This window comes from Salvelinus alpinus, chromosome 4 (genome assembly GCF_045679555.1).
Source record: "Salvelinus alpinus chromosome 4, SLU_Salpinus.1, whole genome shotgun sequence".
Taxonomy (NCBI): Eukaryota; Metazoa; Chordata; class Actinopteri; order Salmoniformes; family Salmonidae; genus Salvelinus; species Salvelinus alpinus.
In genome coordinates, this window is record NC_092089.1 from 74378766 (window position 1) to 74393399 (window position 14634).

General features: G+C 44.3%; 1 protein-coding gene across 4 annotated transcripts in view; it reads right to left on the reverse strand.

Annotated features, from left to right (window-relative positions):
• Positions 1 to 82: 82 nt before the first annotated feature.
• Positions 83 to 14634, reverse strand: part of LOC139574431 (E3 ubiquitin-protein ligase RNF130-like) — an 86212-nt gene continuing 71660 nt past the window's right edge. For 2 of the 4 annotated variants that reach the window (XM_071398994.1, XM_071398992.1), the window contains exons 8-10: positions 9158 to 9380; positions 4136 to 4229; positions 3209 to 3422 (exon numbers count right to left, since the gene is read on the reverse strand). In XM_071398994.1, the coding sequence (XP_071255095.1) occupies positions 3404 to 3422; positions 4136 to 4229; positions 9158 to 9380 (336 nt within the window). In that variant the 3' untranslated portion in view covers positions 3209 to 3403. Of the gene's footprint in view, positions 1880 to 3208; positions 3423 to 4135; positions 4230 to 9157; positions 9381 to 14634 lie in introns of those variants that run through there. The other 2 variants (XM_071398996.1, XM_071398993.1) reach the window with 1 other exon arrangement.

Below are 14634 nucleotides of genomic sequence, written 5' to 3' on the forward strand. Positions count from 1 at the left end.
AAGTACCGACCATCGTGTCACTAGACCCTCTATTTATTGGAAAGGAGCATCAAGCTCATCACTATACACTTTCACCACACTGTGAAGTTAATAATTTATTTCATCTGAATAGAATCTTCTCCAAACTCCAGCTGAAATGTTAATAACATTGAGCTGTGTTTCAGGAAGAAGCGGCACACATCGGAATGGGCATCAACAGGACGTAGGCAATAATTACACTTTTAATGCTGAGGCAGTGCTGTATGTAACACAGTGACCTGAAACTGACACACTCCCCTCCCCGCGTTACATCATCGCAAATATCAGATAAAGATAACACAAGGGGACAACAAGAACAGAGGACAAACCCTTCCACCCATTTCGTTTGTACAAGATTGTGAAAGGAAAACAAACAGTACTTCAAGAGGCCGGTTTAGAGATATAATGTATATAGATTGTAAATACTGTGTGTGTGTATACACATACATACACACACAGTACCAGTCAAACGTTTGGACACCTACTTATTCAAGGGTTTTTATTTTTTACTATTTTCTACATTGTAGAATAATAGTGAAGACATCAAAACTATGAAATAACACATATGGAATCATGTAGTAACCAAAAAAATGCCAATAATTTGAGAAAATGCCAATGTCCAAAGCTGTCATCAAGGCAAAGGGTGGCTACTTTGAAGAATCTCAAATATAAAATATTCTGATTTGTTTAACACTTTCTTTGGTTACTACATGATTCCATATGTGTTATTTCATAGTTTTGACATCTTCACTATCATTCTAAAATGTAGAAAATAGTAAAAAGAAAGAAAAACCTTAGGTGTGTCCAAACTTTTGACTGGTACTGTACACACACACACACACACACACACACACACACACACACACACAGGGGTTGATTAATACACGATCTGGGTATTTCATAGGCTTTTTTAAGTACACGTTAAAATGTATTTTTTTAATTTTTATACAGAGACATTGGTTTTGCTATAGGGAAGTAATACTGCTTTTCACAGAGTTCAGAATGTTGCATCAGTGCATGTCCATTGTTCCACTGGTCTTATTCTTGAACCCAGTCACCATGGTGGGTGCATTACACCAGTCACATGGCCATATAGAGGGAGAGACTAGGCATGTCTGGACATGTCCCACCAGTCAAAATATCATCTCCACTGTCCTTTAGGCAGCATAGTAAATACAACAGAGCCAACTGGTCCACCAGGGAAGAAACTTTTCCATTGCTGCCTTTACGGAAAAAGAGATCTTTCTTACCGCATTAGAGCCAAAGGAAGCTAAATTAAATGACGGTTTGCTAGTCATATATACAGATGTATTGTAGGCTGCACTAACAAGTGGTTTATTATGTCTAGCACATTTCAAATGGACGATACGCCAAGATCCTGCAAAGTAAGACTAGAAAGGGATAATTACCCACTACCGCATCTAGAAACAGATGTCAGCGTCAGTTGCTGAAATGAAAGTGTCAAGGAAGGACTTTACTGAATATCTAACCAGGGGGAGAAGAGAGGACGAGTATCCCCTCTCTTCTTTGACAGGCAATAGTACATTCTGCACTGGTAGAAAATTTCTGATGTCATCATGTCGTTGTTCCACAGGTTAGTCAAGGTTGCCATCTAGGTTGCTGTGCCGCTCCTACCACCCCCCCCCCCCTCCCACACACACACACACACACAATGACTCGCAGGTGTGCAGGAAGGTACAAGGCCATCTGTCCCTTGGTGTGTGTGGGGGGGGTCGAAACCACGGTGACGACCCTCACGACTTGTCATCGTAGCGGTCGAGCGATGCCTGGGTGTCAGGTAGCTCCATCTCACAGACCAAACTGCGTGGGGACAGGGAGTTCCGGTTGAAGAAGTGGCCACCTGCAAAGAAACATGGGAAGATGTCAATATCAGTGACACCAAGAAACATGACATCTGTCAGTAAGATACCTAACTAGAAAAGCTGATGCTAGCACCATAAACAAAGGTATTATTTATACTTTCTTGGCATCTGTAAACATTATTGCAGGAGACACTGGGATTGGACACCATGATCGACATTTACAGTTGAGTAATAATGTAAGGGTGGGTGAGGTCAAACTGAACAGTGACATTAAGGCAATTCCACAGTAACAGAAAGATGCTGTGACTCCGATTTTCCACTTTAAACCTATGCCAAAACAAAACACAGTTATTGTAAAGTTAAACAAACCATGAAGCAAACTATGAACAAGGACTACTTTTAACAATTTCCACTGAAAATTTGACAAAAACACATTTACTTAAAGAACAGTGCGGATGCAGTTTGGTAATAGAATGATGGTTTGTGCTGTTGGTGCCGTCATTCTGTTACCAAACCTTGCATCTGCACTGTTCTTCAAGTAAATATTTATTTATTTGGAAAATGTCTAAAAGTCGTCCTTGTGCATGGAGTTGTATGGTTTGTTTAACTTTGCTATCATTGGTTTTTGTTTGGCATACATTTTAAAGTGGAAAATCTGAGTCTCTGCATCATTCCCTAACCGTGGAATTGCCCATTGTGAATCTTCAAAGATCCTCAACATGCTATACAACCTCAAGTCAAGAGAGTGATACATGGAAGATCACGCAGACCGCCCATTGATTCATACTAATCATCAATATCATTCAGGCCAGCCTGAACAAGAGCTAAGCAGAGATATGTGGAAGTTGTGAACTGATACGAATCTGATGTGGGAGGATAGACCTGTACTGTAATCGCTAAGAAATAGTGCCACCTACTAGGGATAGTGCTGCATTACAGCCAAATACACAGAGTATACCAAACATTAGGAACACCTTCCTAGTATTGAGTTGCAATATTACTACCAAACCCCATTCAAAGGCACTTAAATATTTTGTCTTGCCCATTCACCCTCAATGTCACACATGCACAATCCATTTCTCAATTGTCTCAAGGCTTAATCGATTCTTTAAGCTGTTTCCTCCCCTTCCTGATTGAAGTGGATTTAACAAGTGACATCAATAAGGGATCATCCCTTTCACCTGGATTCACCTGGTCAGTCATAGTGTATTTTCAAGTCAAGGTCATGAATGAGCAAAGAAGCTTGCTACCTTCTGTAGCGAGCTGTGTCTAGTTTAGGAGCACAAGAATGATGGGTGTCTTTCATTAAATATAGAAACTCACACACACACGCGGAAAGTATTGATTATGAAAGAGAACATAACAAGTCAAAAGGAGGGAAGATTTAATGTCTCAAAGCGCTTTGCCCTATTACAACCACTAAAAACAATTACAGCCAGGCTCAGCCAGTACAGTAGTAAAAGCTTACAAAATACAATACAGAAACATATGGCAGAAGAAGGCAACATTGCCATGAGGCTCCGCCAGAGAAAGGATCGAGAGGGGCAATAAGGCGATCATCTTCACTTCTCCCACTCCAGGCTGGAAGAGAAGGAAGAGAAAAGGAACGATGTTAGAAAAGGTAGCAGAAGAAAGACAGAGCATTAAAGACACGTAGGAACAGAGAAGGGGAATGTAATTGATCTGAACATAAATACTTTTAATCTTCTTTTAAACCATGATGTTCTCGTGTTAAGGCACTTAGCTCCAATACTTTTGAAGTTTGTCTGAGAGGGGATGGATGGAGCCTTCCGTGTTACTTTATACAGTATCCTTGTTAGTTCATGTGAGAACATTCACAATCCAATATTTCATTACTTTTCAAACTCTCTCTGTATTAGATACATGCCAGTACCCATGTCAACTGTACTTAACTTCAGTACACATATACTGTACAGTATGAAACAATTATGCTGTTAAAGTATTTAGATTTATGTTAGCTGCGATCCAAGTAAAGTAAATTCATGGAAATGGAAGTTTGCCACATTTGAATACTAGTCTGACTGTTTTGCATCTGTCTGGACTGTATCCAAACTCCATTGTCTTGACAATGGTTCAAAGTAGCCTGAGTTGAGCCAATTTTCCGATATCCACAAATCAAGAAGTATAGCCCTGGATTCGGGCTTAGTTAAGCAGAAATTAAATAGACAACAATAATCTGTGACTCAAGCTTTATCAATAGGCTTGATTGAAATGTAATGAAGGAGTAGACATATTGAATGTATTGAATTCTGGAAGTATATGGTGGTACTCACTCAGGGCTGGAGAAGCTGGCTGTGGCCTTGATGATCATAAAGCACAGAGTGAGAGTGCTGAGAAGGCCGAAGCTGGCGATTATAAACCACTCCTCTGTCAATAAAAGGAAAGAGGGGGGGGGTCATTGCAGCCCAACATGCATTGGGTTAAAAACCGACGAGGCCAAACAGGAAAACACAAAAGATATTTCCTCTTTGAAATCCAGCAGTAAAGTCAGGAAAACGAAGAGATAAAGAAAAGACGTCCTTAAGATCCAGAGAAATATCCAGAGAGCGACACGGAGAGAGGCAGGAGAAAGGAGACATTTACCAGGACCAGCTTGAAGACCGGAGAGAAAGACCTGGAAGCATGGGCATAGCGTAAAGACAGTTATGTACACACAGGCACAAAACACATCCACACCGCACGCCATCCACACATGCATCCACACTGCAGACGCATCCAACGGCGACAAAAAGAGAAACCGAGGCACATCTAGGTCCATCTATACTGCATGTTACTAACGTAACGTGCAGTCTCTTTAAATTGAGAAAAGTCAGGTAAAACTGTCCACATTGAAAGAGAACAGGCATAACTTTCACTATAGGAGCCCTTTGAGGTTTACCAGAAATGAAAGGAACCTGGGTCACATTATCAAACAGCAGAAATGAGAGGAACCTGGGTCACATTATCAAACAGCAGAAATGAGAGGAACCTGGGTCACATTATCAAACAGCAGAAATGAGAGGAACCTGGGTCACATTATCAAACAGCAGAAATGAGAGGAACCTGGGTCACATTATCAAACAGCAGAAATGAGAGGAACCTGGGTCACATTATCAAACAGCAGAAATGAGAGGAACCTGGGTCACATTATCAAACAGCAGAAATGAGAGGAACCTGGGTCACATTATCAAACAGCAGAAATGAGAGGAACCTGGGTCACATTATCAAACAGCAGAAATTTGGTGGATTTATATAAGACTGATTTCAATTAATTTATGAAAGTAGGGCTATCCTGAAACAGGTTTAGGTACTACGAGTTATCTAGCAACTCTTATTCACTATTATTCAGATTATGAACTACTCACAGGATCAGCTATTCATTCAAATTGATGTTTTATTTTATTTATTTATTTAACCTTTATTTAACTAGGCAAGTCAGTTAAACAAATTCTTATTTACAATGATGGTCTACCAAAAGGCCTCCTGTGGAGACGGGGTGTCACGATCGTCGTAACTTTGAGGCAGAGTGGACCAAGGCGCAGCGTGATAGAACGACATCTTCTTTTTATTATGAAAACGAACAAAAACAACAAACAGACGACCTGGCGGGCGGCTCTGGCTGCTCCTGTCTGGCGGGCGGCTCTGGCTGCTCCTGTCTGGCGGGCGGCTCTGGCTGCTCCTGTCTGGCGGGCGGCTCTGGCTGCTCCTGTCTGGCGGACGGCTCTGGCTGCTCCTGTCTGGCGGACGGCTCTAGCGGCTCAGGACAGACGGGCGGCTTTGAAGTCTCGGGACAGACGGGCGGCTCTGACGGCTCGGGACAGACGGGCGGCTCTGACGGCTCGGGACAGACGGGCGGCTCTGACGGCTCGGGACAGACGGGCGGCTCTGACGGCTCGGGACAGACGGGCGGCTCTGACGGCTCGGGACAGACGGGCGGCTCTGACGGCTCGGGACAGACGGGCGGCTCTGACGGCTCGGGACAGACGGGCGGCTCTGACGGCTCGGGACAGACGGGCGGCTCTGACGGCTCGGGACAGACGGGCGGCTCTGACGGCTCGGGACAGACGGGCGGCTCTGACGGCTCGGGACAGACGGGCGGCTCTGACGGCTCGGGACAGACGGGCAGCTCTGACGGCTCGGGACAGACGGGCAGCTCTGACGGCTCGGGACAGACGGGCAGCTCTGACGGCTCTGGGCAGCTCTGACGGCTCTGGGCAGACGGGCAGCTCTGACGGCTCTGGGCAGACGGGCAGCTCTGACGGCTCTGGGCAGACGGACAGCCCTGCCGGCTCTGGGCAGACGGGCAGCTCTGACGGCTCTGGGCAGACGGGCAGCTCTGACGGCTCTGGGCAGACGGGCAGCTCTGACGGCTCGGGACAGACGGGCAGCTCTGACGGCTCTGGGCAGCTCTGACGGCTCTGGGCAGACGGGCAGCTCTGACGGCTCTGGGCAGACGGGCAGCTCCGACGGCTCTGGGCAGACGGGCAGCTCCGACGGCTCTGGGCAGACGGGCAGCTCCGACGGCTCTGGGCAGACGGGCAGCTCTGACGGCTCTGGGCAGACGGGCAGCTCTGACGGCTCTGGGCAGACGGGCAGCTCTGACGGCTCTGGGCAGACGGATAGCGCAGGCGGCTCTGGGCAGACGGACAGTGCAGGCAGCACTGGGCAGACGGCAGACTCTGGCCGGCTGAGGAGCACAGTAGGCCTGGTGCGTGGTGCCGGAACTGGTGGTACCGGGCTAAGGACACGCACCTTAAGGCTAGTGCGGGGAGCAGCAACAGGACGCACAGGACTCTGGAGATGCACAGGAGGCTTGGTGCGTGGTGCCGGAACTGGTGGTACCGGGCTGGAGACACGCACCATAGGGCGAGTGCGTGGAGGAGGAACAGTGCTCTGGAGACACACTGGAAGCCTGGTGCGTGGTGTTGGCACTGGTGGTACTGGGCTGGGGCGGGGAGGTGGCGCCGGATATACCGGACCATGCAGGCGTACTGGCTCCCTTGAGCACTGAGCCTGCCCAACCTTACCTGGTTGTATGCTCCCCGTAGCCCGACCAGTGCGGGGAGGTGGAATAACCCGCACTGGGCTGTGTAGGCGAACCGGGGACACCATGCGTAAGGCTGGTGCCATGTATGCCGGCCCGAGGAGACGCACTGGAGACCAGACGCGTTGAGCCGGCTTCATGGCACCTGGCTCAATACTCAATCTATCCCTGCCAGTGCGGGGAGGTGGAATAACCCGCACAGGGCTATGCACACGTACAGGAGACACCATGCGCTCTTCCGCATAACACGGTGTCCGCCCGTACTCTCGCACTCCACGGTAAGCATAGAGAGTTGGCGCAAGTCTCCTACCTGACTTCGCCACACTACCCTTTAGCCTCCCCCCCCCCAATAATTTTTTGGGGCTGACTCACGGGCTTCCTACCGCGTCGTCGTGCTGCCTCCATTCGCCGGTATCCCTCCTCACACTGCTCCAGAGAATCCCAGGCGGGCTCCGGCATTCTCCCTGGGTCGATCGCCCACCTGTCGATCTCCTCCCACGTAGTATAGTCCAGACTCTGCTCCCATTGCCATAAATCCTGTGTAGGTTGCTCCTGCTGCTGCTTAACACGCTGCTTGGTCCTTGTTTGGTGGGTAATTCTGTCACGATCGTCGTAACTTTGAGGCAGAGTGGACCAAGGTGCAGCGTGATAGAACGACATCTTCTTTTTATTATGAAGACGAACAAACGAACAAAAACAACAAACAGATGACCGTGAAGCTATTCAAACAAATAGTGCTGACACTAAACACTACACATAGACAATTACCCACAATAGCCTAATGCCTATGGCTGCCTTAAATATGGCTCCCAATCAGAGACAATGAATGACAGCTGTCTCTGATTGAGAACCATTCAGGCAACCATAGACTTACCTAGACACCTACACTCAACACAAACCCATACACTCTACCAAAACCCCCTATACCATACAACCACCCAAGATGAGACAAATACACACAAACATCCCCCCTGTCACACCCTGACCTAACCAAAATATTACAGAAAACAAAGAATACTAAGGCCAGGGTGTGACAGGGGCCTGGGATAAAAATAAATACAATATAAATCTAGGACAAAACACACATCACAACAAGAGAGACAACACTACATAAAGAAAGACCTAAGACAACAACATAGCAAGACAGCAACACATGACACACAGCATTACTGATTTATAATTACTAGCTATAAGTGAAAGAACGATAAACAAGTAGTATTGCAGTAATAAACAAGTAGTAGTATTGCAATAATAACTGCAGTGCATGTTCTTATTTTTTTGGTGCAGTGCTGTGAAATCACATCTTCCCCTCCTTCATAAATAGTTATGCACAGTAAAACAGATTGTGGTTCAAGAGGTCCTCTTAGGTCAGTTGTGCATTTTGCCTTCTCATGGTTGGGGCTAGGATCAGTTGGATAGGGATTATGGATTAAACAGACAGCGGCAGCGGGGAGTCAGAGGGGGGTGCAGGGAGCAATGTGACCTACAAGAGACAAGTCTCTGGGGGGGGGGGGGGGGGTGTCTGTGTCCAAGGTCAAGGGAAAGTGTGAAAGGAGACTGAAATCTAAATGCAGAGTCAAAGACAAAGAGAGACAGAGAGCAGGAGAGGATCCAGAGGTTGTCGTGTAATCCTTTTAAAAGTGGTTGTCTTTTTGCTGACAAAACAGAACACAACTAATCTCACTTTTAGTGAAGGGAGGGATAAAGGGGCAGGGAGGGATTTAGGATCTATCTTTTGAGTGTGTGTGTGCGCGCGCGTGCAAGTGGTTTAGAATTATAATTTTGCGTTTAGTTTAGATTTACCTAATTTTACCTAATTTAAATAGCATAACAAGATATATATATTTTTTTTCTTTCATTTTTCAGAGGCTAATGCCTTCACTAAGTTTGTGAACTATGAAAAGGCTACATTTGATTTATTCCTATGTTCCGAGCTTACATAATAATTATATACATTTGGTGGATGTTTATATTTGTCCCATTTTACACAGATACAAGTGTGCATTATACGCATGTGTGAATTGGAAATGTTTTTTTTGCATATCCCAACTCTCCCTGAGACACACTCGGAGAGTGGGGTCACGGCCGGGGTCTGCCATTATCAACGGTGACCCTGGAGCAATTAGGGTTAAGTGCCTTGCTGTGCATAGGTCACAGTGTGTTCTGATGATATAATGCTGAATGTAACCTTTCATATCAATAAAGTCATTTGAAATAAAATCTAAACTTGAGTTGAAGACTAGAAAGGTTGTCCAAGGCGGAAGCTGCTTACTGGTGACGGCGATGTTGATCTCTCCGGTGCGGGGGGTGAGCTCTCCGCTCTCTGAGGGGATCTGGGGTCCAGTGCCAGGGTGGCCTTGCTGCAGGGGCTCCAGGCTGATGGATGTCTCACTGGACAGGTCCACTAGGGCTGTCCGCTGGCTGGCCATCGTCTGGCTGCGCCCTATCCTGTGGTCCATGTCGAAGCCGACGTTGTCCACGCACGGTAGGTTGGGCTAAAGGGGGTAGGGGAGTAAACACAAGGGTTAAAGGAATGTTATGGCTAGTTGTTAAACAACGGTTAGAGGAATGTTATGGCTAGTGGTTAAACGATGGTTGGAGGAATGTTATGGCTAGAGGTTAAACAACGGTTAGAGGAATGTTATGGCTAGAGGTTAAAAACAAGGGTTAGAGGAATGTTATGGCTAGTGGTTAAACAACGGTTAGAGGAATGTTATGGCTAGTGGTTAAACGGTTAGAGGAATGTTATGGCTAGAGGTTAAACAACGGTTAGAGGAATGTTATGGCTAGTGGTTAAACACAAGGGTTAGAGGAATGTTATGGCTAGTTGTTAAACAACGGTTAGAGGAATGTTATGGTTAGAGGTTAAACAACGGTTAAAGGAATGTTATGGCTAGAGGTTAAACAACGGTTAGAGGAATGTTATGGCTAGTGGTTAAACACAAGGGTTAGAGGAATGTTATGGCTAGAGGTTAAACAACGGTTAGAGGAATGTTATGGCTAGTGGTTAAACACAAGGGTTAGAGGAATGTTATGGCTAGAGGTTAAACAACGGTTAGAGGAATGTAATGGCTAGTGGTTAAACAACGGTTAGAGGAATGTTATGCCTAGAGGTTAAACAACGGTTAGAGGAATGTTATGGCTAGTGGTTAAACACAAGAGTTAGAGGAATGTTATGGCTAGTGGTTAAACAACGGTTAGAGGAATGCTATGGCTAGTGGTTAAACAACGGTTAGAGGAATGTTATGGCTAGTGGTTAAACACAAGGGTTAGAGGAATGTTATGGCTAGTGGTTAAACAACGGTTAGAGGAATATTATGGCTAGTGGTTAAACACAAGGGTTAGAGGAATGTTATGGCTAGTGGTTAAACACAAGGGTTAGAGGAATGTTATGGCTAGTGGTTAAACACAAGGGTTAGAGGAATGTTATGGCTAGTGGTTAAACAACGGTTAGAGGAATGTTATGGCTAGTGGTTAAATAACGGTTGGAGGAATGTTATGGCTAGTGGTTAAACAACGGTTAGAGGAATGTTATGGCTAGTGGTTAAACAACGGTTAGAGGAATGTTATGGCTAGAGATTAAACAAGGGTTAGAGGAATGTTATGGCTAGTGGTTAAACACAAGGGTTAGCGGAATGTTATGGCTAGTGGTTAAACACAAGGGTTAGCGGAATGTTATGGCTAGTAGTTAAACACAAGGGTTAGAGGAATGTTATGGCTAGTGGTTAAACACAAGGGTTAGAGGAATGTTATGGCTAGTGGTTAAACACAAGGGTTAGAGGAATGTTATGGCTAGTGGTTAAACACAAGGGTTAGAGGAATGTTATGGCTAGTGGTTAAACACAAGGGTTAGAGGAATGTTATGGCTAGTGGTTAAACACAAGGGTTAGAGGAATGTTATGGCTAGTGGTTAAACAACGGTTAGAGGAATGTTACGGCTAGTGGTTAAATAACGGTTGGAGGAATGTTATGGCTAGTGGTTAAACAACGGTTAGAGGAATGTTATGGCTAGTGGTTAAACAACGGTTAGATGAATGTTATGGCTAGTGGTTAAACACAAGGGTTAGAGGAATGTTATGGCTAGTGGTTAAACACAAGGGTTAGCGGAATGTTATGGCTAGTGGTTAAACACAAGGGTTAGAGGAATGTTATGGCTAGTGGTTAAACAACGGTTGGAGGAATGTTATGGCTAGAGATTAAACACAAGGGTTAGAGGAATGTTATGGCTAGTGGTTAAATAACGGTTGGAGGAATGTTATGGCTAGAGATTAAACACAACGGTTAGAGGAATGTTATGGCTAGAGGTTAAACAACGTTTGGAGGAATGTTATGGCTAGAGACTAAACACAAGGGTTAGAGGAATGTTATGGCTAGTGGTTAAATAACGGTTGGAGGAATGTTATGGCTAGTGGTTAAACACAAGGGTTAGAGGAATGTTATGGCTAGTGGTTAAACACAAGGGTTAGAGGAATGTTATGGATAGTGGTTAAACACAAGGGTTAAAGGAATGTTATGGCTAGTGGTTAAACAACGGTTGGAGGAATGTTATGGCTAGAGATTAAACACAAGGGTTAGAGGAATGTTATGGCTAGTGGTTAAATAACGGTTGGAGGAATGTTATGGCTAGTGGTTAAACAACGGTTAGAGGAATGTTATGGCTAGTGGTTAAACACAAGGGTTAGAGGAATGTTATGGCTAGAGGTTAAACAACGGTTGGAGGAATGTTATGGCTAGAGATTAAACACAAGGGTTAGAGGAATGTTATGGCTAGTGGTTAAATAACGGTTGGAGGAATGTTATGGCTAGTGGTTAAACAACGGTTAGAGGAATGTTATGGCTAGTGGTTAAACAACGGTTAGAGGAATGTTATGGCTAGAGATTAAACAAGGGTTGGAGGAATGTTATGGCTAGTGGTTAAACACAAGGGTTAGCGGAATGTTATGGCTAGTGGTTAAACACAAGGGTTAGCGGAATGTTATGGCTAGTGGTTAAACACAAGGGTTAGAGGAATGTTATGGCTAGTGGTTAAACAACGGTTTGAGGAATGTTATGGCTAGAGATTAAACACAAGGGTTAGAGGAATGTTATGGCTAGTGGTTAAACACAAGGGTTAGAGGAATGTTATGGCTAGTGGTTAAACACAAGGGTTAGAGGAATGTTATGGCTAGTGGTTAAACACAAGGGTTAGAGGAATGTTATGGCTAGTGGTTAAACAACGGTTAGAGGAATGTTATGGCTAGTGGTTAAATAACGGTTGGAGGAATGTTATGGCTAGTGGTTAAACAACGGTTAGAGGAATGTTATGGCTAGTGGTTAAACAACGGTTAGAGGAATGTTATGGCTAGTGGTTAAACACAAGGGTTAGAGGAATGTTATGGCTAGTGGTTAAACAACGTTTGGAGGAATGTTATGGCTAGAGATTAAACACAAGGGTTAGAGGAATGTTATGGCTAGTGGTTAAATAACGGTTGGAGGAATGTTATGGCTAGTGGTTAAACAACGGTTAGAGGAATGTTATGGCTAGTGGTTAAACACAAGGGTTAGAGGAATGTTATGGCTAGAGGTTAAACAACGGTTGGAGGAATGTTTTGGCTAGAGATTAAACACAAGGGTTAGAGGAATGTTATGGCTAGTGGTTAAACAACGGTTAGAGGAATGTTATGGCTAGTGGTTAAACACAACGGTTAGAGGAATGTTATGGCTAGAGGTTAAACACAAGGGTTAGAGGAATGTTATGGCTAGTGGTTAAACACAAGGGTTAAAGGAATGTTATGGCTAGTGGTTAAACAACGGTTGGAGGAATGTTATGGCTAGAGATTAAACACAAGGGTTAGAGGAATGTTATGGCTAGTGGTTAAATAACGGTTGGAGGAATGTTATGGCTAGAGGTTAAACAAGGGTTACAGGAATGTTATGGCTAGTGGTTAAACAACGGTTAGAGGAATGCTATGGCTAGTGGTTAAACAACGGTTAGAGGAATGTTATGGCTAGTGGTTAAACAACGGTTAGAGGAATGCTATGGCTAGTGGTTAAACAACGGTTAGAGGAATGTTATGGCTAGTGGTTAAACACAAGGGTTAGAGGAATGTTATGGCTAGTGGTTAAACAACGGTTAGAGGAATGTTATGGCTAGTGGTTAAACACAAGGGTTAGAGGAATGTTATGGCTAGTGGTTAAACACAAGGGTTAGAGGAATGTTATGGCTAGTGGTTAAACACAAGGGTTAGAGGAATGTTATGGCTAGTGGTTAAACAACGGTTAGAGGAATGTTATGGCTAGTGGTTAAATAACGGTTGGAGGAATGTTATGGCTAGTGGTTAAACAACGGTTAGAGGAATGTTATGGCTAGTGGTTAAACAACGGTTAGAGGAATGTTATGGCTAGAGATTAAACAAGGGTTAGAGGAATGTTATGGCTAGTGGTTAAACACAAGGGTTAGCGGAATGTTATGGCTAGTGGTTAAACACAAGGGTTAGCGGAATGTTATGGCTAGTAGTTAAACACAAGGGTTAGAGGAATGTTATGGCTAGTGGTTAAACAACGGTTTGAGGAATGTTATGGCTAGAGATTAAACACAAGGGTTAGAGGAATGTTATGGCTAGTGGTTAAACACAAGGGTTAGAGGAATGTTATGGCTAGTGGTTAAACACAAGGGTTAGAGGAATGTTATGGCTAGTGGTTAAACACAAGGGTTAGAGGAATGTTATGGCTAGTGGTTAAACAACGGTTAGAGGAATGTTACGGCTAGTGGTTAAATAACGGTTGGAGGAATGTTATGGCTAGTGGTTAAACAACGGTTAGAGGAATGTTATGGCTAGTGGTTAAACAACGGTTAGATGAATGTTATGGCTAGTGGTTAAACACAAGGGTTAGAGGAATGTTATGGCTAGTGGTTAAACACAAGGGTTAGCGGAATGTTATGGCTAGTGGTTAAACACAAGGGTTAGAGGAATGTTATGGCTAGTGGTTAAACAACGGTTGGAGGAATGTTATGGCTAGAGATTAAACACAAGGGTTAGAGGAATGTTATGGCTAGTGGTTAAATAACGGTTGGAGGAATGTTATGGCTAGAGATTAAACACAACGGTTAGAGGAATGTTATGGCTAGAGGTTAAACAACGTTTGGAGGAATGTTATGGCTAGAGATTAAACACAAGGGTTAGAGGAATGTTATGGCTAGTGGTTAAATAACGGTTGGAGGAATGTTATGGCTAGTGGTTAAACACAAGGGTTAGAGGAATGTTATGGCTAGTGGTTAAACACAAGGGTTAGAGGAATGTTATGGCTAGTGGTTAAACACAAGGGTTAGAGGAATGTTATGGCTAGTGGTTAAACAACGGTTAGAGGAATGTTATGGCTAGTGGTTAAATAACGGTTGGAGGAATGTTATGGCTAGTGGTTAAACAACGGTTAGAGGAATGTTATGGCTAGTGGTTAAACAACGGTTAGAGGAATGTTATGGCTAGAGATTAAACAAGGGTTAGAGGAATGTTATGGCTAGTGGTTAAACACAAGGGTTAGCGGAATGTTATGGCTAGTGGTTAAACACAAGGGTTAGCGGAATGTTATGGCTAGTAGTTAAACACAAGGGTTAGAGGAATGTTATGGCTAGTGGTTAAACAACGGTTTGAGGAATGTTATGGCTAGAGATTAAACACAAGGGTTAGAGGAATGTTATGGCTAGTGGTTAAACACAAGGGTTAGAGGAATGTTATGGCTAGTGGTTAAACACAAGGGTTAGAGGAATGT